The following is a 23,030-nucleotide window of genomic DNA, read 5'->3' as shown; positions in this document are numbered from 1 at the left end:
TTAAGTGTATGTGTGTTAAAGGTAGAACCGTTGGTAGTTAGATCGTGGAGGTACCATATTATTAATGCGTTTCGGTAGAAAGGTATGTTTGCTCGCCTAGAGCGGCAGTTAAATTTGCTATCCATTATAGAAATAGGTCGGCGAAAAAATTATCAGTCTCATTGATCAATAAACCCAGTATTATACTAACATCATAGAAAAGAAATTTTGCATCACCGTTACATAAGAATACTCCAAATTATTCCATTTCTCCAAAAAATTGGCATTAATTTTGCCACCTTCATTAATGCCGGTCTGGGTAATAATCCGAATTCCCCTCTTAGATAAGAACTGATCATTCATGATTAAAATAGAGTGGAGTAAAACTTAGCATTACTTGCAAACGTAAACGCAAACGTAGCAAACGTAACAAATAGTTAAGTAGAATAACAAATGGACAGTCTATCCGATAGTACCGCACCTGGAGAACTCTAACCAATGCTTATAGAACAGGTTCTACTTGAAGCCGATCACAGATGCGTTACCACTTCTGATGACTACGATGTTTGCCTCAAACATAAGTCAGTCGAAATTCACAACCTTCTACCGAAATCCAAAACTATTTCACGCTAAAAATAGGTAAGGCTGCGTCTACGGTAGAACCATATAGTCTATATCATTTTATTACTTACTAGCTGACCCGGCAAACTTTGTACCGCCTCAAAATCTATTTATCAAATATATTTCATATAAAATATAGCCTATGTTATCCTGGATACTTTAGCTTTCGAATGGTGAAAGAATTTTTAAAATCGGTCCAGTAGTTTTTGAGCCTATTCATTACAATCAAACAAGCAAACAAACAAAGTTTTCCTCTTTATAATATTAGTATAGATATCATCCTATAATACCCTCTGTTTTAATTCAGAATATATTATAAATATATTATTTAGAAGTTAGTTTTTCTTTCTATTTTTAAGAATCACGCCTTCCGGAGGTGGATTAAAAGGTAAGATTCGTCAAAACCTACTCGTAGATGTCATCTATACTTATAATAAATCTGTAGAGAGGTCAATTCTGTACATGAAATATATTTCCAAAATAACTATCAGGGGGTGATTAGGGATCGATACTGATGCCAAAAATGCAATCAGTAATTTTTTGGTCTATCTGTCTGTCTGTCTGTTTGTGTGTATAACCGTTATAGAAACAAAAACTACTCGATGGATTTTAACGAAACTTGGTACAATTATTTTTTATACTCCTGAGCTGGTTAAACTATACTTTTAATCACGCTACAATCAGTAGGAACAGAGCAGTGAAGGGAAATGTTGAGAAAACGGGAGAAATTACTCCATTTTTAAAGCTTCCGTCGCGTGTGCAACCTAAATGGTTAAAGCTACAGACAAATCATGTATGACGGAAACGTTCTCCTTAAAATTATATAAAACTTATCCTACGACAGCATATATCTATCTTTTATGGTTAACTCACAATAACACGTGTAACTCCCGATAGCTTAGCAGTTCAGAGCTTTTTGATTATATTTGTCTACTCCTACGTTTATAACACTCTCAGACATCCCTAATTAAAAAAGTTAACAGTATTAACTATTCCATAATAAGGAATCATAGAAATCATACCCCTGAGTGATAAGGGTTGTTCACCCTTAACATTTTTTTATTTATATGACAACACAACGTTTGCCGGGTCAGCTAGTTATATATAAGGAAAGTATTTTTTAAATAATATAATAAAAATGTGTAAATATGTTGATGTGAGGAATGAAAGAAAACAAATGTATTTTTTTAAATTTGCTATATTCTTATATTTGCCATGATTAATTTTACACGATGATCATTTTCAGTAGATGTAACCAGCTCCATAGGGACCAGCGCAGCCGCAAGCGCAAGAGCCAGCGATAGAGACGGTGCCACCAGCGCAGACGGGGCCTCCGAACTCCACAGCGCCGAGGATGGGCACCTGTCCAGCGACGAGGGTGGTACCGGCGACGGGCAGCTCGCCAGCGACGGCGACCTCACCGATGCCGGCGCCGCCATAGGCTCCGACGGGTCCGGTGGCGAGAGGACCAGGTCCAGCCCATCCAGCTCCAATAGGTCCAGCCCATCCAGCTCCGATAGGTCCAGCCCAGCCGGCGCCGAGGGGTCCGGCGAGACCTGCACCGCAAGGAGCGGCCAGAGGGGCACAGCACTGCCCGAATACATTCTGCAAATTTGCATAATATAAGTTAAATAATTTTGCTTCATTAATTATGTTAAATGAATACAGTTGTTTGAAAGTAAAAATGCTTATGATTGGAATGGTTATAAAAAAAATATATTCAACATAAAGAAATAGAAATCAATGTCATCAAATATAAATCTTTAACGTACCTGTACCAGGCAAGCCTGGACGCAGAGGAGAGCGAAGGCGAAGGTGGACATGATGGTGTTTGTTCAACGGAGATGTTCCCAGAATGACTTGACAACGACGCGGCAGTGCTTTTATATGGCGCAGCGTCTGCTGTAACACTGACCAATGTTGCATGTGCATGGAAACCGATCTATGTCGCAACACATGTACGGAATAATACTGATATTAGAGTATTGTTTGTCAGGTCTTCGGATTTGAACAAAGCGCAAAGTCTTAAGAGAGCTAAATATATTAGTTATCATAATGACATGAATAAGGATGTGAATTAGAAGCATTTTAAGTTATAACATTTTGTAATATAATTGCCAAAAATAGTGCTAAGATAATGAAGAAGTATTTTTTATATATATAATATAGGAGCAGCAGACGAGTATGCGATATACCTGATGGTAAGTGGCTATTGCCGCCCATGGACTTCTGTAATCAACCCCAGATAGGATGAGATATTCCTACCTGAGGTCGTCCACACATGCGCCGCTACCCCTGAGGACTAAGCTGGAACGCCTCGGAAAAGTATGTCTCCCTTACCACACCCTTCAAAACGGAACACAGCAGCGCCTAACACTGTTGTTATTAGGCAGAAATAGGTGTGGCGGTGGTGCTGCCGGAGCCGAACCACAAAGGGTTCTACCACCATAAAAAATAATTGTAATTAATTGAATAATTAAAATTAATTGAATGTAATGAAAAATAATTAAAAAAAATATTTTAATTTTGCACATTTTATGTATCGTACCTAATAATGTGATAGGAAATGTATAAAAGTTTACTTAGTACGAGAACTTCATATAAGTAATAGGAGGACTGAAAGGTAACCAAAGTCTTACAAAATGATATTTTTTTTTATTTCTGATGATCAACATATAAATATTTTTATTACTAAATGTTTTTTCACCAGCAAACACAATTTTGATAACACTCCGGTTTACAAATATTCCTATATGGTAGATCGGCAATAGGGGAAATGTACTATGAACTATGCAGTACATTTTATCAACTACATTCTTGGCACACTGCTCTATATAGTAAAGAAGCTATTGTCACGTACGGTACAATATGTCACGTATTATGTAATAATAATACACTATATATACCTCAGCAGTTAACTGTAAAAGCATTCTCGTGTTCTAATATCCAACAAACATGTCTCTGAAGACCATCCTCGTCCTCTGCGCCCAGGCGCTCCTTATTCAGGTAGGAACTGCAGAATACCAGTGGGCTAATGATCTTTTTTTGGATTTTAATTCGTCGTGATGTAGGTTTTAATATTTGTCATATTTTTTCAGAGCATCACTGCCCAGTGCATCGGTGCCCCATGGGCCGCCGCTCCCCTGGCCGCCGGTCCCTGCGGCGCCCCTTGTGGCGCTTGGGGTGCTGGCCCTTACGCTGACTGGGCTCTCGCTCCCGCCGCCTCCCTTGCTGCCTCCAACGGCCCCGGTGTCGCTGTCGCCACCGCCTCTCCCCTCATCCCCGCCGGAGTCTCCGTCCTGTCCGAGAACGCCTACGCTGGAGAACTATGCGTCGGTGGCGCTCTGCCTTTCCTCGGAACCGTCGCTATCGAGGGCGCTCTCCCCACCGCTGGTGCCGGTGCTGTCGCTTACGGCTGCGGCAACGGAGCCGTCGGTATCACCGCTGAGGACATCGGAGCCGTCGGTTTCGGTGCCATCGCTGGACCCCTCGGCTACGGAGCTGGTCTCGCCGGACCTCTCGGCTACGCTGGGCTTGCGGGACCCCTTGGCATTGCTGGACCTGGATGCGGCTGCGGCTGCGGCGCTTACTACTGAGAAAATAACAACAATCAATAAATTTAATCGAAGCATCCACTAAAATATTCTCTCTTATTTTGGACCATCACCTTATAGTTACTTATTAAAAGTTTTTATTTATCTGACTTTATTAGTAGATCATTCTGGATTTAAATGTGTATTGTAGTCTTTAAGCAATTGACATGCAAAAATAACATCAATTATATTACCATAACATACTATAATGGAGATAGTCTGACGATGGGCTATATATAGCAACGCATTAACAAAACTATTAAAGATAGCCCGCATATATTATACGAGTAATTAAACAGTGACTAGGGTCTGATCAACACCGAATACCGTTCACAGCTTGGCCAAAATACTAACGATAAATAGTAATAATAATGTATGTTCAGCGATTTTTTCGCAATGCCGCGACCGATCGGCATGATTCAAATCATCATTATTCACAGGGGGTCCCATTTCGTGGGAATTTGAAAATTTCGGCCAGTTATCCCGGAAAATTGGAATAACTGATGAAACTTGAATGACTCGAGTATTTCTTAACCAATTTCTATTTTCTTTTAAGCTATTGCATAGCTTTTATCGCGGGCTTTGAGCGCGGCAACCGAATCGAGAAATTCCGTAACGAAAATAAGTAACACCTTTCAACAACTCGGTTGCCTGGAGACTTGATATCCAACTATCAAGTCTCCAGGCAACCGAGTTGTTGACTGTCAATAGAAAAATATGGATATAATTGAATAAAGTATTATTTTACATTCCTTATTATTTTATTTGATATTGGCGACGAGATGTCGAATGAACTAAAAAACAATAAGGAAATACGAGCCACATTACGTGGGTTAATGAAACGAACCGAAAATTACATTTCGGGAATAGAAAAAATTGACATTGAAGAAATAAATATACGACTGAATTCTTTACAAGAAAATTTGAACAAATTCTACGCGATTCAAGAAAAAATTGAATGGCTTACAGAAGAAGAAAATTTAGAAGAGGAAATAAAATACAGGTACGAATTTGAAGAAATATATACAAAGCTAAAATTTAAATTTTTGAATGTACCAAAAGAAAATAATCGGCTAATACCTGAATGTTCTTTTATATCAGCAAGAGCGGAAGTTTATTTGATAAACTGTTAACTGTCAAGGCACGCTTGAGACGTACACCTAATACAAAAGAGTTATCACCTTATCAGTTAATGTTCGGCAGAGAGGTAAGAACACTAAGAACCTATATGCATGCCTTATTTAAGAAATCCGCCCCACTATCCAGATTACATTACAATGCACCGCCAACGCAGGAGTTCGGACAAGGTGATAAGGTACAAGTCCGCAGTTACACCAACCCAAGAGTTAAATGGGAGTTCGGAGTCGTCATCCGAAGATTAGGTAGACTCCATTATGAAGTCAGAACTGAAAATGGCATACTGGTGCGCCGTCACCTTGACCAAATGCTGCCGGCGCCCCTGGTGGTGTAAGTGAAAATAGCGGTGGAGGACTGTTGGATATCAAGTCTCCAGGCAACCGAGTTGTTGACTGTCAATAGAAAAATATGGATAAAATTGAATAAAGTATTATTTTACATTCCTTATTATTTTATTTGATAACCTTAATTCGTCAACTTGAACACAGATGGCAGTAATACACATTTTTTTATAATCCGTGCAGAAATCTTAAAATTGCGTGAAGTATATTTTATATTCCCATTATAAAATTCAAAATTATATTACCATATTATCCAAATAATATGTTTTATCAACATAAGCTATGTTGAATTCTGGATTGATAAAATAACGTAAAAGAGTGTTTGTTATTTTTAAACGTACAATTACAACTGACAGACTTGACAGCACAAAATCAAAACGCCATTATGATTTATGGTACAAATAATTTGTGTACAAAGTGTTTTAAATATGAATAAACAAAGTGCATTTATTAATGAAAAATGCGATGTACCTGTAACATTCGGCCAAATGTCACAGGCACATCGCATTGATCCATTTATATTACTGGTTGTTAATACTTTATGTCACTTATTAAATACTTTTCTATTTTATATTTTAGAATGTTCAGTCTTGCTTGGAGTTATGAAATGTCAGCTGATATTTGCAATGTCTTATATAATGGAGATATGATAAAATAGTGAATAAAGATTTATTAATGTAAATGTTGATGATTATGGAAGAATATATTGTATTTCTGGAATTCCTTCTGAGCGTTTTCATAGCATAAAAAATGCTATGCAATAGCTTTACCGCGGCAGTCTCCGAGTGCCACACGTATTTTTTTTTCATATGAAAGGGTGATTCATTGCAGTTCTTTCTTACCTTGACATAATGATGATCTCATGATTAAAACTTTGAGTAATGGGGTGAAACTCATAATCACTACCCCTGCTTTTTACATATTTTATGATAACTTACCTTCTGCCCACCCAATTCTCATGAAACTTAAAATGACCATTGAGTCTCTAGATTCACATGATATGATGGAAAATTCGACCTTCAACTCTTCAACCGTGGTAATGCAGAAGTGCCTCCTGCCTCAACCATACAAGTTACGAATATATGATAAGGTCTTTAAGTAGAGACATATGATGGAAAGTATGACCTTCAACTCTTCAATCCTGATGATGCAGAGGTGTCTCCCATGTAACGTATATATATATTAGACATTTGTTGTAATGAAGTTCTTAGACAGAGACATATGATGAAAAATTTGACCTTTAACTCCTTAGATCTGATGATGCAGAGGTACCTCCAGCCTAAACCACATGAATAAGCCATTTAGTTATAAGTATATATTAATATGTATGTTAGTCTGTAAGGTATATATGATATGGACCTCTGTATTCAATTATACTTTTGTATCTTTGTTTATATTGTTTGACATAAATGATTATTATTATTATTTAATGCTTCCACACATATTTTACAGTTCCTAAGCAGATACATGTAATGAAAACAAAATTTTCTTCAACTCTTTCACTCTGATGGTGCTGGTGTGCTTCCAACCTAAACCTATAGGAGTTAGCCATTTTGAGCTTTCATATATGTATTCATGTTATTAAGCAGGCACAGGATGAAAATTTTGACCTTCAAGGTCTTAAGCCTGATAATACAGGGTTGCATTTCGCCTAAACCGTTTTTTTTTACATAATAATAATATCTTTATTTGTGAATATAGGTTTACAGGTTTTTTAGATATTGTAAAAAGGTGCTGTACATTCAACCCTTATGGAAATACAAATATTTATCGCCATAACCTAAGGTCAAATTACTACTTATTTATTTATATGTCTTTCTTCTCTTCTTATTTATTTATTAGTTTTTCTTCTCGGCACACGGGAATTCCCGACCACGTTTTCCCGGGAACTTAAGAAATTGTCGGAACGTTATGAATTATATGTCTCCAAGCATTTTAAGTGTTATTTCTGCGTGGCAACTGGGGGAGACGTGGACCGTATTATACTACGCTATTCTGCTATACGAATTTGTGGAAAGAGGTACGGATACAAGTGCGCGAAAAAGCGCAACGGAAATTTAGCAAATAGCGGTCATCAATATAGTAACTAGGCTCAGGAGTATAATTGTGCTGTTATCTAATCCTGACGGTACTAGGCTTTTCATTGATACCAAATCAACTATAGGTACATCGAGATTTTGAACTGCATATAACGAGCCGCCCTTGTGTTAGTCCGAGTATCGCCACCAAAGCTAGAATCCAATCCATCGGCAGCAGTCACACATGAAACAAAAGGTAGTGTTCACAGCAGTGTTGAAATATATATTCCAGTTGATGAACTGGAAAAATCTTCGCTTTAATACAATACAATACAAAACTCTTTATTGTGTACAAAAATAAAAGAAAGAAATATGAAATTATAAACATAATCAAACTAAAAGTAGCACGTTCGTATAAAATTAGTTACACGTAAAACCTCGTGCTACTTAACATTACTACAGTACTGATTTTTTTGGTGTATCCATGTTATTCTTTCCTTCTCGTTTCTTTCTCAAAAAGCTTAATCCAGGCAAATATATAATGACAAACATAGTTTGCCGTTCTAAACGTAGCCGAAGGAAATGATAAACAAAACGAAATCGTACAATTTGCTACAATTTTATATTTCCAAGAACCGTTTTGAAATTATAAGAGTGTTTAGTAGATGTATCCAACGCCGTAAGGGCCAGCACAGCCGCAAGCGCAGGAGCCAGCGATGGAGACGGTGCCACCAGCGCAGACGGGTCCTCCGAACTCCACAGCGCCGAGGATGGGCACCTGTCCAGCGACGGCGGTGACACCGGCGACGGGCAGCTCGCCAGCGACGGCGACCTCACCGATGCCGGCGCCGCCGTAGGCTCCAACAGGTCCGGTAGCGAGGGGGCCAACACCAGCCCATCCAGCTCCAAGAGGTCCAGCCCAGCCAGCGCCGAGGGGTCCAGCGATACCTACACCGCAAGGAGCGGCCAGAGGAGCAATGCACTGCCCGAATACATTCTGTAAGAAATATCGAAAAAACATTAAAAAAATATGTTCTTAAGATAGCTCCTTGGTTACTCAGATATTAAAGGAACCCGACGTCATTTTGTTACTCTACCTAGTGTAATCTGGCCAAAATTTTGTGTTTGCTGACAATAACAAAGCTTGAGTACAATTAAGTTATAACTTTAGTTAAGTTTGCCAAAAAAAAGTAATTAAAAGAAACCTATTGTGGTGATTTTGAATATGGTTCTAGAGAAGTCTGTAGCAAAATAGATGTTTTGACTTACCTGTACCAGGCAAGCCTGGACGCAGAGGAGAGCGAAGGCGAAGGTGGACATGATGGTGTTTATTCAACGGAGATGTTCCCAGAATGATTTGTCAACGACGCGGCAGTGCTTTTATATGACGCAGCGTCTGCTGTAACACTAGCCAATGTTGCATGTGCATGGAAACTGATCTCTTATGCAATACTCGTATGTGACTGAAAATTGACAATATAAGCTTCTAACTTAATTTTACGTGCAACAATTATTTCGAAATATTTAGTATCTGGAATTTATTTCAACCTCTAATGCAAAAGATCTAGTGATATAAGAAACAAAAAAAATCGTAATGCACTGTTTTAACTATTACTGTAATATACTGTTTTAACACTGAGAGATTTTCAAGATTGAAATTTGTTCGGTGAACACCAACGGTATAAAGATCACCAACTGTTTTGTGTCTTTGTTAAATCTCAACAAAAATATTGTCGTTTTAAGAGTTTCTTTTAGACCTTCAAGAGTAAGCTTTGTCTCGAAAGCTTTTTATGTCAAAAGTTATCTACAAGTATCGCAAGTCCCTAATATTTTTTTATCTACAAATCCTAGAGTGAAATGTAGTGAGATTACAAATAGTAAAAGTATAACACATTACGTGATATCTTTTGACTCACTCATCTAAAAATTCAAAGTCTTCATCACGTACGCATGAAGTGTTATGTAACGAGTGATAAGCGCCTGCTATATATAACTCAGCAGGTAATTGTAAAAGCATTCTTGTGTTGAAGTATCCAACAAACATGTCTCTGAAGACCGTCCTCATCCTCTGCGCCCAGGCGCTCCTTATCCAGGTAGGAACACTTCAAATAAAACTTTTACCCATGCCAGTGATATTAAGCTAACATATAATATTTTATGGATTCTAAATACTCGCGACGTTGGATTTAATTTGTCATATTTTTTTCAGAACATCTCCGCCCAGTGCATCGGTGCCCCATGGGCCGCCGCTCCCCTGGCCGCCGGTCCCTGCGGTGCCCCTTGTGGCGCTTGGGGTGCTGGCCCTTACGCTGACTGGGCTCTAGCTCCTGCTGCTTCCCTTGCTGCCTCCAACGGCCCCGGTGTAGCCGTCGCCACGGCCTCTCCCCTCATCCCCGCCGGAGTCTCCGTCCTGTCCGAGAACGCCTACGCTGGAGAACTATGCGTCGGTGGCGCTCTGCCTTTCCTCGGAACCGTCGCTATCGAGGGCGCTCTGCCCACCGCTGGTGCTGGTGCTGTCGCTTACGGCTGCGGCAACGGAGCCGTCGGTATCACCGCTGAGGACATCGGAGCTGTCGGTTTCGGCGCCATCGCTGGACCCCTCGGCTACGGAGCTGGTCTTGCCGGACCTCTCGGCTACGCTGGACTCGCTGGACCCCTCGGCATTGCTGGACCTGGTTGCGGCTGCGGCTGTGGTGCTTATTACTGAGAAAATAACAACAATCAATAAATTTAATCGAAGCATCCCCTAAAACTTTCTTTATTATTTTAGACTTGCACTTTATGGTTATTTAATACGCACATAACTTTGAAAAATCAGAGGCGTGCCTGGGATTTGAATCTCGAACCCCTCGATCGAGAGGCCGAGTTTCTTAACCACTAGGCCATCACTGCTTTTCAACATTAATAATGTCAATTATATTGTAATAATCTTCTTCAATTAAGCTAGTCTGACGATGTTGGCTATAGCAATGCATTAATTAACAAAAGTAATAATGATTACGCTATACTTAATGTAGGCAAGACAAGTATTATAACTATGCAGTGAGTATGGTCTGATCAAAGACCAAAGACCATCACAGCTAGCTCAAAATATTAACCCGTAACAACCTAACAATTATGAATTTTACCCAAGTTTTGGAAGTCCAAATTTTTCAATTTTTGTACGTAATCATTTTAAAATCAAACCAAGTTTTGTAAATAAAAATTCGAAATATGATTTTTTTCTGGGCTTTTTTTTAAATAAATCTTAGCCGATTTTTGTATTCAAAAGTTCAAATTATAATTTTCAAATCAAGCTTAAATAATTCTCATCTACCAAAGCTTCGATTTTTTACTTTTTTATGAGTATTAATGTTTCATATATTTTATTTTAAAAAATATTTATATTTAGATTTTCGAATCGATCTTTACCAATGTTTGTAAATAAAAATTCAACATTTGTAATTTTTTCAAATCGATAATTTTGAAATAAGTAAATCTTATTTTTTTGTCCCCCAAAGTTAGACATTTAACAATATATGTAGGAATTAATTATCAAATCAACCTTAACCAATTTTTGTCTCTAAAATTCGAAATTTGACAAGTCTTTTAGTCAAAAAAATTCATATCAATATCTACAACAGAATAATAATGTAGCGCTGCTGTGTTTTCGTTTGAAGGGTGTCGTAAGAAAGAGAGGTATGTCATCCTTCCCTATCCTATAAGGTATTATAGAAAGCGTTCATACTCAATCCTTAGGGATAAAACGCGTCTACGTTATCAATTCAAATATTTGTTTTTATTCATAATAGTTTCTTTACAAAGCACTTTTTGAATGTCATTACGTCTTCACAAGGTGTTTTGTTATGGAGAAGAAGCTCTTACCATAATGGCTGACACAAACCATCAAGAAGCGCAAGATCTAATACCTCATCCGTGTGCTAAGGCACGATAGGTATAATCTGCAACAACTCATCATGATGGGCAAGGTGGAAAGGAAGAGGCGCACTGGACGCCGGAAAAAGTCGTAGCTGAGAAACATCAGGGAGTGGACAGGCATCACCTCTTTGGAACAATTGTTACGTCTGGCCATGGACAGAGAGAGGTTCAAGGAACTAACGGTAGTGTGTAACGTGTAACGGTAGGTAACTTCAGTAGTGAAGAGGCACATGAAGAAGAAACATCACTTACTTTCAGCCGAACTGCATGAGTTTATACTCGTAAGATCAAAAATATAAGTAAATACAAATCATGAATTAGTATAAAGAACAAGTATGAAAATAAAGCAAAGAAAAAAGTAAAGCAAAGAAAAAACGCATGATTAAACTAAAAACACTGTTTATTAACAAATAGATATTTAATATTACTAGAAAGTAAATCTCAAATAAACGGTTGTTATGTACATATATCAAATTGAGTGCCAAACATTTGAATCGCTGAGCATACGTAGAAAATATATACGAATAGATAAACTATTTCCTTTGGAAAGTCGGTTAAAAAGTAAGTAATATTTATAATTCAATCAATAGCAGAAGAACACCTCTAAGACTAGTGTTCGTATTGTAAGTGCGAGTTATCGCAAAATATAACTAACAACATTGAGATCAATTTAGTCCTTAATATTTTGTCATCAAGGCAACCTTCTCTTGCTACTTAATATTAAGCTTTCACAAAGTACTGAATTTTTGGTACACCCATGTTATTGTTTCTTTCTCGTCTCTTTCTCAAAAAGCCTAATCCAGGCGAATATATAATGACAAACATAGTTTGCCGTTCTAAACGTAGCCGAAGGAAATGATAAACAAAACGAAATCGTACAATTTGCTACAATTTTATATTTCCAAGAACCGTTTTGAAATTATAAGAGTGTTTAGTAGATGTATCCAACGCCGTAAGGGCCAGCACAGCCGCAAGCGCAGGAGCCAGCGATGGAGACGGTGCCACCAGCGCAGACGGGTCCTCCGAACTCCACAGCGCCGAGGATGGGCACCTGTCCAGCGACGGCGGTGACACCGGCGACGGGCAGCTCGCCAGCGACGGCGACCTCACCGATGCCAGCACCGCCGTAGGCTCCGACAGGTCCGGTAGCGAGGGGGCCAACACCAGCCCATCCAGCTCCAAGAGGTCCAGCCCACCCAGCGCCGAGGGGTCCAGCGATACCTGCACCGCAAGGAGCAGCCAGAGGGGCACAGCACTGCCCGAATACATTCTGCAAAAAATATCGAAGAATTATTAAAAGTATATGTTTTTAAGACCGCTCCTTGGTTACTCAGATATTAAAGGAACCCAACGTCATTTTGTTACTCTATCTAGTCTAATCTGGCCAAAATTTAGTGTTTGCTAACAATAAGAAAGCTTGAGTACAATTAAGTTACAACTTTAGTTAAGTTTGCCAAAAAAAAAGTAATTTAAAGAAACCTATTATGGTGATTTTGTATATGGTTCTAGAGAAGTCAGTAGCAAAATAGATGTTTTGGCTTACCTGTACCAGGCAAGCCTGGACGCAGAGGAGAGCGAAGGCGAAGGTGGACATGATGGTGTTTATTCAACGGAGATGTTCCCAGAATGACTTGACAACGACGCGGCAGTGCTTTTATATTGCGCAGCATCTGCTGTAACACTAGCCAATGTTGCATGTGCATAGAAACTGATCTGTTTCGCAATACACGTATGTGACTGACAATTGACAATACAAATGCTTCTGTATTAATTTTACGTGCATTAACAATGATTTCGAAATATTCATTATCTGGAATTTATTTCCGTAGTATTATTTTTGAATGTGAATTTGCAAACAATGATAAAGTGTACTCCAAAAATGTTTAATACATTTTTTTAGAAGCTTCTGGTGAAAAATTCTTATACATCGATTACTTTTTATTTAATCTCTAATGCGATGTAAAGGAAGATTTTTAAGATTAAAATTTGTTTGGTTAACTTAATGTGTTGAGTAGTTTAAAGATCGCCAACTCTTTTGTTTGCTTGTTAAATATCAACGAATATAATATACGTGTTAAAAGTTTCTTTTAGATCTTCAAGAGTAAGTTTTGTATCAAAAGCTTCTATCAAGAATTATCTACAAGTATCGCCATTCCCTTATAGTTTTTAACTACACACCTTAGAGTCAAATGTAGTAAATATTACAAATTGTAACACATTACGTGATATCTTTTGACACACTCGTCTAAAAAATTAGAAGGCTTCATCACGTACGAATGGAGTTGTGTAGTGTGTGATAAGCGAATACTATAAATACCTCGGCAGCCATCTGTAAGATCATTCTTGTGTTCAAGTATCTAACAAACATGTCTCTGAAGACCGTCCTCGTCCTCTGCGCTCAGGCGCTCCTTATCCAGGTAGAAACACTCCAAATATACCTTCTACCCATGCTAGTGATTCTAAGCCAACATAAAAAATGTTTTTGATTGTAAGTCCTCGCGACGCCGGATTTAATTTATGTCATATTTTTCAGAGCATCTCCGCCCAGTGCATCGGTGCCCCATGGGCCGCCGCTCCCCTGGCCGCCGGTCCCTGCGGCGCCCCTTGTGGCGCTTGGGGAGCTGGCCCTTACGCTGGCTGGGCTCTCGCTCCCGCTGCCTCTCTCGCTGCCTCCAACGGCCCCGGCGTCGCTGTCGCCACCGCCTCTCCCCTCATCCCTGCTGGAGTCTCCGTCCTGTCCGAGAACGTCTACGAAGGCACTCTCGCTGCAGGCGGTGCTCTGCCTTTCCTCGGAACCGTCGCTATTGAGGGTGCTCTGCCCACCGCTGGTGCCGGTGCTGTCGCTTACGGCTGCGGCAACGGAGCTGTCGGTATCACCGCTGAGGACATCGGAGCTGTCGGCTTCGGTGCCATCGCTGGACCCTTCGGCTACGGAGCAGGTCTCGCTGGACCTCTCGGCTACGCTGGACTCGCTGGACCCCTTGGCATTGCTGGTCCTGGCTGCGGCTGCGGCGCTTACTACTGAGACAATGTTAACAACCAATAAATCGAAGCATCTCTAAAGATATTATTTCTTATTTTACACCTCTGATTACTTATTAGTAACTTCTATTTATCTTGCTTCATTTGCACATTACTCTGTTTTAAATGATTACTAGTATTTTTCAAGCACTTGTTATTCTTATTTCATCATTATCATCAACAACCCATTATCGTCCCACTGCTTGGCATGGATCTCCTCTCATAATGTAAGGGATTAGGCCATAGCCAACCGCACTGGCCAAGTATGCAGGTTTCCGTGTCACGATGTTTTCCTTCACCGTTTAAGCAAGTGGTAAATAGTTTCTAATACGCACATAATTTTGAAAAATCTGTTGTTTTTGTGGATTTGAAACTCGGACCCCTCGATCGAGAGAACACCACTAGGCTATCACTGCTTTTTTAACACGCTTTTATTAGCTTGGGTTGTATGTATGTATGTGGGTATGTATGTAAGTAACAAGTAACGGAATCTTTGAACCCGATTTCTATCCACTTTGAACGTTCAGTATCATTCAAAATTTTGAAGAATTATCAAAAACCGATGACAATACACAATTTTAATAATTTTGTACCATTGTCCTTATCAACATTCTCAGGATTAACGATTTTCGAAGCGAGATTGTTCAAGCGCCTTAGAGAAAGTTCATCGCAAGTTACTAGATTGCAAACAATTATTGCTTTTCAGTTTCAATAAGGCGTAACTGTAATAGCGTGATTTTTAGTTTTGAAAATAATAATGTTATTTCCCTATAATTCAAATGTTCTGAAACATATCTATAATGCCCTCTTGTAGAATGATTTTTAGGATTCCGTACTCAAAGGTTAAAACGAAACCCTCCGCTGTCTGTTCGTGTGTCACTGAACTTTATCTCTTAAACCGTAATAGATAGACACTTGATTTTTTTACAAACGATGCATAATGGTGGTCGCTATAACAAAAATTACTAAAAATTAATAAAATAAATATAGTTCAAAAAACTAAAAAACACGCTTTTATGATAAAATCAACTAAAAAGTAGAAAATAAATTTTCAATCTAAGAATCAATTAAGGAACAGTAAATAGTATAATTGTGGAAAAATTGTGGGGCGCTTTTCGAACCTGATAAATGGAGCAAAATGTTTGAACTATGTTTTTTCTTATTTAAATCTTTAAAACTTGATTTAAATTGCAATAATTTGCTATAATGGAGCTAATCTGATGATGCATAAGGATCCTCGTCATAGCATTGCCTCAACTAATCTATTAAACATAATCCTCTCTTTAGCTAAACTAAACTAAACTAAACGCTTTCTACACTCACAGCCCCACACTAGGATTCCCTGTATCGTAGGTGCTATGGACACACACAGAGACAAATACACAAACACTCAGACCCAGAAACAGAAATCTAAATTCATCATTTAGAAATCTGTCTGGCCGGGGATCGAACCCGGGACCCTCTGCGCGTCAGACCGGCATGGTGACCGCTCCGCCACGCGGGTCGTCTAGCTGGTAGGTCTATATTTGTAATGGCAAGAATTATATTATTATCTAGGATCTTATCAAGGACAAAATTAGTAATTGGTCACAACAAAAAAACACGTGAACAACTTAGGCCATCTTATTCCACTATTTTGATAATGTCAATTGTATTAAATTTTCGGTAATTCAAGTTAACAAATTTCATACAACTTTCAAATCAAGTTCAAATTCAAATTCAAATTATTTATTGCTCATGCTTATTATTATAGGTCTTACAAATTAAATATAGTGCAAGCATGCACCCTTCTAGGGTATTGCAATTTAATATTTACAAATTTATTGTTTAACACGAAATGTCTTATCATTATTAAACAATTTTTAAAAATTAATAGAAATAATAATATCAATTATAACATAGTCGAGATAGAATTAATTATACATGTCAATTATTTTAAAGAATTAATACAATGTAATAATCATAATAGTGATTCCACAGTATTTATTAACTGAAAAATATTTACAATTATAATTAAATTTACAGATAATTAAAAATAATAAATTAAACTATAAATATAAAATAACTTATTTACAAAATTTACATATATACAAAAATGAAAAAAATATATATATTTAAACAAAAACACTACCATAAAAAATTGTCACCGTCACTGTCTTTGGGCAAGGTTCCCAAAACGCTGGCAGCATTTCCTCTCTGAATTGCTATACCAATTCTTTGAGCAAAATGCATGCCAGCTCTCGGGTCCCCAGAGACGTCGACCAAACGAGTTGACAGCTGTTTAAACAACTGCCAAGCATCCGGACCCCATGGACCCAAAGTTTCAACACCAAACGCCACAAATATATAGTTATTGCATAAACTAATATATTTACGACGCTTGGCGTTTTCAGCAGCAGTAGCCGCCGCCCCCGCGCCAGAGGAAGACGCCTGGAGGTGAGAAGGAGCCAGTGTGTCGACACATGTAGCATCCCACACTAGCATCCTCCCCCCCTTCCAGGGTATTAACGTCATACCGTCGGGCCGCTTGCCATCGTCACGTGCGAGACCATTCGGCTCTAAACAAGCCGGCACGTTGACGGTAACAAAAGCCCGACGAATGACGTCGTTGATGGTAGCGTGACGTGATAAGAGGCCAGCACTGCGCTGACAAGAAAGTCCATGGTGTCCAAACACATCGACGTCAGCGCCGCAATGACAGCGATGGCGCTCAACCGTCCTTACCCCCAGGCTCAAACATGTACAGATTGATAAAGTCAAGTTATCTAAAAGTGTGCCTAAATTAGCGGAAGGATATGCCTGCAGCCAAAAACCCGATTCTCGCTCTGCTACAGCAAGGAGACAAGCCCTCTCTGCAATATCATGCGCAGAATCGAGAAGTTGATTTCGCACAACTATGCAGAGAGGTTCGTCCCAAAGTTTCTGTAAATTTAGATGTACCGGAAATTTTAAATTTGGTCGAGCCTGTAACCAAGCATCTTTAGCTTCATCCATTGGTTCCTCAAAAAATTTTGGACAAAACGTTAGATGTTAAATTTTGTGTCTTATGGACTGAAGATAAAAAAGCTGGTCGTGGAACACTAGAAATTTTACGTATACCCAAGCCTCCATGCCTAATGGGCAAGGAGGCCTGGGTCCAAGCGCGTTCATTTATATCACAATTTAGAACCGCCGAAAGAGTTTTCAAGATGATGTCATCTAATTTAAAACAAATTTCATTAAATTTCCAAAGGGGTGTACTTCTCAAAATATATGTAAATTTATGGACAAATAAACAAAACCGAATAATGAAGAGAGCCATGTGTGAATTGATTTTAAGTAACCGATCTGAAGATTCGTTATAATTTTGAATATGATTTTGGATAAATGGAGGTATTGACTCAGGAAATATTGGTGAGCCTAGGAGATGTAAAGAATGCTTATCTAAAATTTTGATATTAGGAGCCAAAATTTTAAATCGTTCAATAATATATTTTTTTTCATTTAAAGATTTGTATTGTTACTGTGCTCGACTGCGTAGTGCAGCTACATACTGTATATGTCCTGCGAATTTATCTGTTGTTATGAGAACTAATTAATTTATTATTTACTATTTCCCGGCTAAACTAGTAACCATAAAATTATACAATTATTATGAAATATACTTAAACTAAATTTAAAACAAATAGAAATAAAAATATTTACAGTAATCAAAAAAAATAATTAAAACTATAATAAATAAAATAAATGAGCCAGATCGCTGCCCCGCGGTAGTGTACCCAAGACACTAGCAGCATTACCTCGTTGTATGGCCAAACTTATTTGTTGACCGAGGTAAGCTCCAGCTCTTGGGTCACCAGAAGTCTCAATCAAGCGCGAAGACAATTCTTTATAATTAGTCAATGTCTGTTGCAGAATGTCTGTTATGTAAATAATATTATTTAATTGCCAATTTGGTTAAAATTAAATAAAGGAAATCATTTGAAAAACTTTTGTGATTAAAAGTCTTTTTAGTTTATTTTTAAATTGTACCAAGTTTTCGTTTTGAATATCTTTCGGAATTTTATTATAAATTTTTACACACATGGAGTAGGGTCCTGAGCCACACATAGCCAGTTTTGATGGTGGTACTGCGAGTTTATTTGGGTTTCGTGAGCTATATTTATTTATTTCTTTAGAATGGACAAATAAATTGTTATGTTTCTTTACAAAGATGCATGTTTCCAGGATGTACATTGATGTTAACGTTAATTTGTTTAAATTGGTAAAATATTTTCTGCAACATTGTTTGTCTAATGTTTGCTTGTATTCGTATGCATTTTGCATGCATTTTTGTAAAGTAAACACCTTGTGTGTGTCTGTGCTATTACCCCAGAGTACTATGCCGTATTGGAGCCACGCATGCGCATATCCGTAATAGGCAGACTTTGCTCTTTTTAGATCTGTGACCTTTTTTTAATTCATATAGGGCGTATGTAAATCTAGATAGTTTAGTTGACAAATATTGAATATTATTTTTCCAATTTATGTGTGTATCGATGTGTAGTCCTAATAGTCTTACACTATCCACGCATTCTACTTGTGTACTTTTTATTTGGTAGTTAATATTTAAAGGGCTTTTTTGGTGTGGTCTAAATTGCAATATCTTTGTTTTATTTAAATTTATTTTTAAATTATGATCGATTAGCTAGGAATTTACATTATCTAAGAGCGTATTCAATTGTTGATTTAGTTGAGAATCTTCTGAACAGGGGAGTACTAAAGAGATATCGTCCGCAAATAATACACACGGTGTGTTGACGCATTTTGGCAAATCATTTATATGTTTAATCAATTTTGTCTACAACAGTTTGAAATTTGACAATATTTGTAGGAAATAATTTTCATATCAACATCCATAGATTAGTAAAGATTACTCGCTCCTAACATGAAAATGTAACAAGTTTTGACAATTGAAATTGTCACTGTCATATATTTTCGTCTTTGTAAAATATTTAAAAAATGTAGTTTTTAGATCATTTACGAATGAAACGATATTTCTCCGTATTTTTTCTTCGATTTCGTGCCATTTCACGTCTTAACTGTGCATGTCGGCAGTCTCGAATTTATCTAAGGAATAAATTTCATAACAACATAATTAGAAACGGGCAAGTTTCTAACGTTCGATATTTGACCAATTTCCTAGGTAACACTAATTCATAAAAAGTATTGTTCGGTAAGTGATCTCACAATTCACCGGGATGATAATATGAAATGTTAGATCACATAAGTGGTAAATAGGTTCAGTCGCCATATGTCATTTATGTCATACTAGTTTTTGCCCGCGGCTTCGCCCTATATTAAAAGAAAATAATATGACATACTAACATACATAAAACTGAAAATTCGTATCTTCATTGGAATGACAGTAGCGCCATCTGGCGAAAATTGGTCGTACCAACTCTGAAACCTTCGTGAGCTCATGGACAACAACTTTGCTAAAGATCATCACTTGATCAAATGCATAGTTTACGATTCAATCCTTATTAATATCTATTAAAATAATCGACTTTTTGGTCCATGAGATCGATTCTCCGGTTAATGATCATGGATCGCCATCCCTAGTTCCCGTGGGATTTCCGGGATAAAAACTATCCTATGTCCTTTCTCGGGTCTCAGACTATCTTTGTACAAAATTTCACTAAAATCGGTTCAGTGGTTTAGGCATAAAGAAGAGACAAACAGACAGACAGATAGACAGACAGAGTTACTTTCGGATTTATAATATTAGTAAGGAAGTAAGGATAAGGATAATACAGTATAGTATAGTAAAAACAGTGCTCTATTTTCTTCTACTTTGGTGAGTTTTGAGATATACTTCAGCAAGGGATTGTAACTTAGCCCTCGGGAGTAAGGTCCATGGGTGGAAGTCGCTACTTACCAATATGTGGGTACATGCTACTCCTCGATCGATCTTACAAATAATACAATAACCAATCCTCGACCACACATATCTAAGTAATGAACTTTGATTTCTGCACTAAATATGACTGTTTGTGAACTTATTATGAAGTAATTCGTAGAGAAATATTTTTATATTTGGTTATACCAATTTGTAATTATTGAAAAATATTGAGAACTCATAATCTTAAATCTTTGATTTCTTTGAGCCGTAAAAATGTAATTAAAGAAACGAAAACGTATAATTTGCTAAATTATTTTATTCATTTAAGCGTGTCTAGTAGATGTATCCAGCGCCGTAGGGTCCGGCGCAACCGCAAGCGCAGGAGCCAGCGATGGAGACGGAGCCACCAGCACAGACGGGGCCTCCGAACTCTACAGCGCCGAGAATGGGCACCTGTCCAGCGACGAGGGTGGTACCGGCGACGGGCAGCTCGCCAGCGACGGCAACCTCGCCGATGCCAGCACCGCCGTACGCTCCAATGGGTCCGGTAGCGAGGGGACCGGCTCCAGCCCATCCAGCTCCAAGAGGACCAGCCCAGCCAGCGCCGAGGGGTCCAGCGATACCTACACCGCAAGGAGCGGCCAGAGGGGCAATGCACTGCCCGAATACATTCTGTAAGAAATATCAAAAAATATTTAAAAAAATATATTTTTATGATCCTTTCTTGGTTACCCAGATATTATGGGACCCCAGAGTCATTTTGTTACTCTACCTAGTCTAATATGGCCAAAATTTAGTGTTTGCTGACAATAGGAAAGCTTGAGTACAATTGAGTTATAATTTTAGTTAAGTTTGTCAAAACAAGTAATTGAAAAGAATATGGTTCCACAGAAGTCAGTAGCAATATAGATGTTTTGGCTTACCTGTACCAGGCAAGCCTGGACGCAGAGGAGAGCGAAGGCGAAGGTGGACATGATGGTGTTTATTCAACGGAGATGTTCCCAGAATGACTTGACAACGACGCGGCAGTGCTTTTATATGGCGCAGCGTCTGCTGTAACACTGACCAATATTGCATGTGCATGGAAACCGATATATTTCGCAATAATCGTATGTGACTGAAAATTAACAACACCAGTCTTTCAGCTTTTGAGCATTTACAATGATGTCGAAATATTTGGTATCTCTAATTCATTCCCGTAAATATTATTATTGAAACTGACTATGCCAATAATGAAAAAGTATCATAAATAAATCAATAAAAGCTTCTGGTAAAAATTTTGATACATCAACTGTTTTTAACCTATAATGCAAAAAGGTAAGTTCTATGTGTTCAAAATCTTTCGTTATTAATCGGTTTGTCGCTAGGATGAACTGATTTTAATCCGAGATTTTCAAGAAGGAAATTTATTTAGCGAAATTATTATTATGTTTAGTTTCTCCTTTGTCTGTGTAAACAATAAACAATTGTATTGACGTGTGTTTTTTTAAATCTTCAAGGTTAAGTATTGCATTATTTTTTAAAATACTTTTGTTTTATCAATATTGCAAGTTCTCCCTAATATTTTTTGTCTACATGTCATACAGTGAAATATAGTGAGAATTACAAATCGTTAAATTATAACACATTACGTGATATCTTTTGACACACTAAACCAAAACAAAATTGAAGGCTTCATCACGTACGTATGAAATGTTATGTATTGAGTGATAAGCGATTACTATATATACCGTAGCAGGTGATCGTAACAGCATTCTTGTGTTCAAGTATCCAACAAACATGTCTCTGAAGACCGTCCTCATCCTCTGCGCTCAGGTGCTCCTCATCCAGGTAGGAACCACAGAATTTGAATGATTCTGGGCTTATGTAAAATAATAATTCTGGATTCAAAATCCTCGCAATGTAAGATTTAATTTCTGTAATATTTTTCAGAGCATCTCCGCTCAGTGCATCGGTGCCCCATGGGCCGCCGGTCCCTGCGGCGCCCCTTGTGGCGCTTGGGGTGCTGGCCCTTACGCTGACTGGGCTCTCGCTCCCGCTGCCTCTCTTGCTGCCTCCAACGGTCCCGGTGTCGCTGTCGCCACCGCCTCTCCCCTCATCCCCGCCGGAGTCTCCGTCCTGTCCGAGAACGCCTACGCTGGAGAACTATGCGTCGGTGGCGCTCTGCCTTTCCTCGGAACCGTCGCTATCGAGGGCGCTCTGCCCACCGCTGGTGCTGGTGCTGTCGCTTACGGCTGCGGCAACGGAGCCGTCGGTATCACCGCTGAGGACATCGGAGCTGTCGGCTTCGGTTACGGAGCCCTCGGCTACGGAGCTGGTCTCGCTGGACCTCTTGGCTATGCTGGACTCGCTGGACCCCTCGGCATTGCTGGTCGTGGCTGCGGCTGCGGCGCTTACTACTGAGAAAATGTTTAAATAACTAACGGCCAATAAACAGAAGCATTCTAGATTTTATTGTCTTATTTTAACCCTTACTTCACAATTGTTTTTTGTAAACTAATTAATTGACTGTCAATTAATTGTCGAAAAAATTTTAAGG

General features: G+C 38.5%; 8 protein-coding genes across 8 annotated transcripts; 4 read left to right on the top strand and 4 right to left on the bottom strand.

Annotated features, from left to right (window-relative positions):
- Positions 1-1,842: 1,842 nt before the first annotated feature.
- Positions 1,843-2,423, bottom strand: LOC140748629 (chorion class A protein Ld2/Ld41-like). The gene is made up of 2 exons (XM_073081472.1): positions 2,373-2,423; positions 1,843-2,205 (listed from the first exon to the last, which is right to left on the bottom strand). Exons 1-2 carry the CDS (start codon positions 2,421-2,423, stop codon positions 1,843-1,845), a joined length of 414 nt encoding a protein of 137 aa, XP_072937573.1.
- A 1,132-nt stretch (positions 2,424-3,555) lies between these two features.
- Positions 3,556-4,196, top strand: LOC140748507 (uncharacterized). The gene is made up of 2 exons (XM_073081320.1): positions 3,556-3,606; positions 3,699-4,196. Exons 1-2 carry the CDS (start codon positions 3,556-3,558, stop codon positions 4,194-4,196), a joined length of 549 nt encoding a protein of 182 aa, XP_072937421.1.
- Positions 4,197-8,347: 4,151 nt separating this feature from the next.
- On the bottom strand, positions 8,348-9,009 carry LOC140748690 (chorion class A protein Ld5-like). Its single transcript, XM_073081543.1, has 2 exons — positions 8,959-9,009; positions 8,348-8,686 (listed from the first exon to the last, which is right to left on the bottom strand). The coding sequence occupies exons 1-2, from the start codon at positions 9,007-9,009 to the stop codon at positions 8,348-8,350; spliced, it is 390 nt and encodes a 129-aa protein (XP_072937644.1).
- Positions 9,010-9,731: 722 nt separating this feature from the next.
- Positions 9,732-10,396, top strand: LOC140748505 (chorion class B protein Ld34-like). The gene is made up of 2 exons (XM_073081318.1): positions 9,732-9,782; positions 9,899-10,396. The coding sequence occupies exons 1-2, from the start codon at positions 9,732-9,734 to the stop codon at positions 10,394-10,396; spliced, it is 549 nt and encodes a 182-aa protein (XP_072937419.1).
- Positions 10,397-12,538: 2,142 nt separating this feature from the next.
- LOC140748689 (chorion class A protein Ld5-like) lies at positions 12,539-13,201 on the bottom strand. The gene is made up of 2 exons (XM_073081542.1): positions 13,151-13,201; positions 12,539-12,877 (listed from the first exon to the last, which is right to left on the bottom strand). Exons 1-2 carry the CDS (start codon positions 13,199-13,201, stop codon positions 12,539-12,541), a joined length of 390 nt encoding a protein of 129 aa, XP_072937643.1.
- Positions 13,202-13,973: 772 nt separating this feature from the next.
- On the top strand, positions 13,974-14,632 carry LOC140748738 (chorion class B protein PC10-like). The gene is made up of 2 exons (XM_073081595.1): positions 13,974-14,024; positions 14,141-14,632. Exons 1-2 carry the CDS (start codon positions 13,974-13,976, stop codon positions 14,630-14,632), a joined length of 543 nt encoding a protein of 180 aa, XP_072937696.1.
- A 6,192-nt stretch (positions 14,633-20,824) lies between these two features.
- On the bottom strand, positions 20,825-21,465 carry LOC140748667 (chorion class A protein Ld5-like). The gene is made up of 2 exons (XM_073081511.1): positions 21,415-21,465; positions 20,825-21,163 (listed from the first exon to the last, which is right to left on the bottom strand). The coding sequence occupies exons 1-2, from the start codon at positions 21,463-21,465 to the stop codon at positions 20,825-20,827; spliced, it is 390 nt and encodes a 129-aa protein (XP_072937612.1).
- Positions 21,466-22,270: 805 nt separating this feature from the next.
- Positions 22,271-22,894, top strand: LOC140748504 (chorion class B protein PC10-like). Its single transcript, XM_073081317.1, has 2 exons — positions 22,271-22,321; positions 22,424-22,894. Exons 1-2 carry the CDS (start codon positions 22,271-22,273, stop codon positions 22,892-22,894), a joined length of 522 nt encoding a protein of 173 aa, XP_072937418.1.
- Positions 22,895-23,030: the final 136 nt, after the last annotated feature.

This window comes from Epargyreus clarus, unplaced genomic scaffold (assembly GCF_041222505.1).
Source record: "Epargyreus clarus isolate Ecla_fem2 unplaced genomic scaffold, WU_Ecla_fem_2.2 ptg000016l, whole genome shotgun sequence".
Taxonomy (NCBI): domain Eukaryota; kingdom Metazoa; phylum Arthropoda; class Insecta; order Lepidoptera; family Hesperiidae; genus Epargyreus; species Epargyreus clarus.
This window is presented reverse-complemented; position numbering and strand designations above follow the sequence as displayed.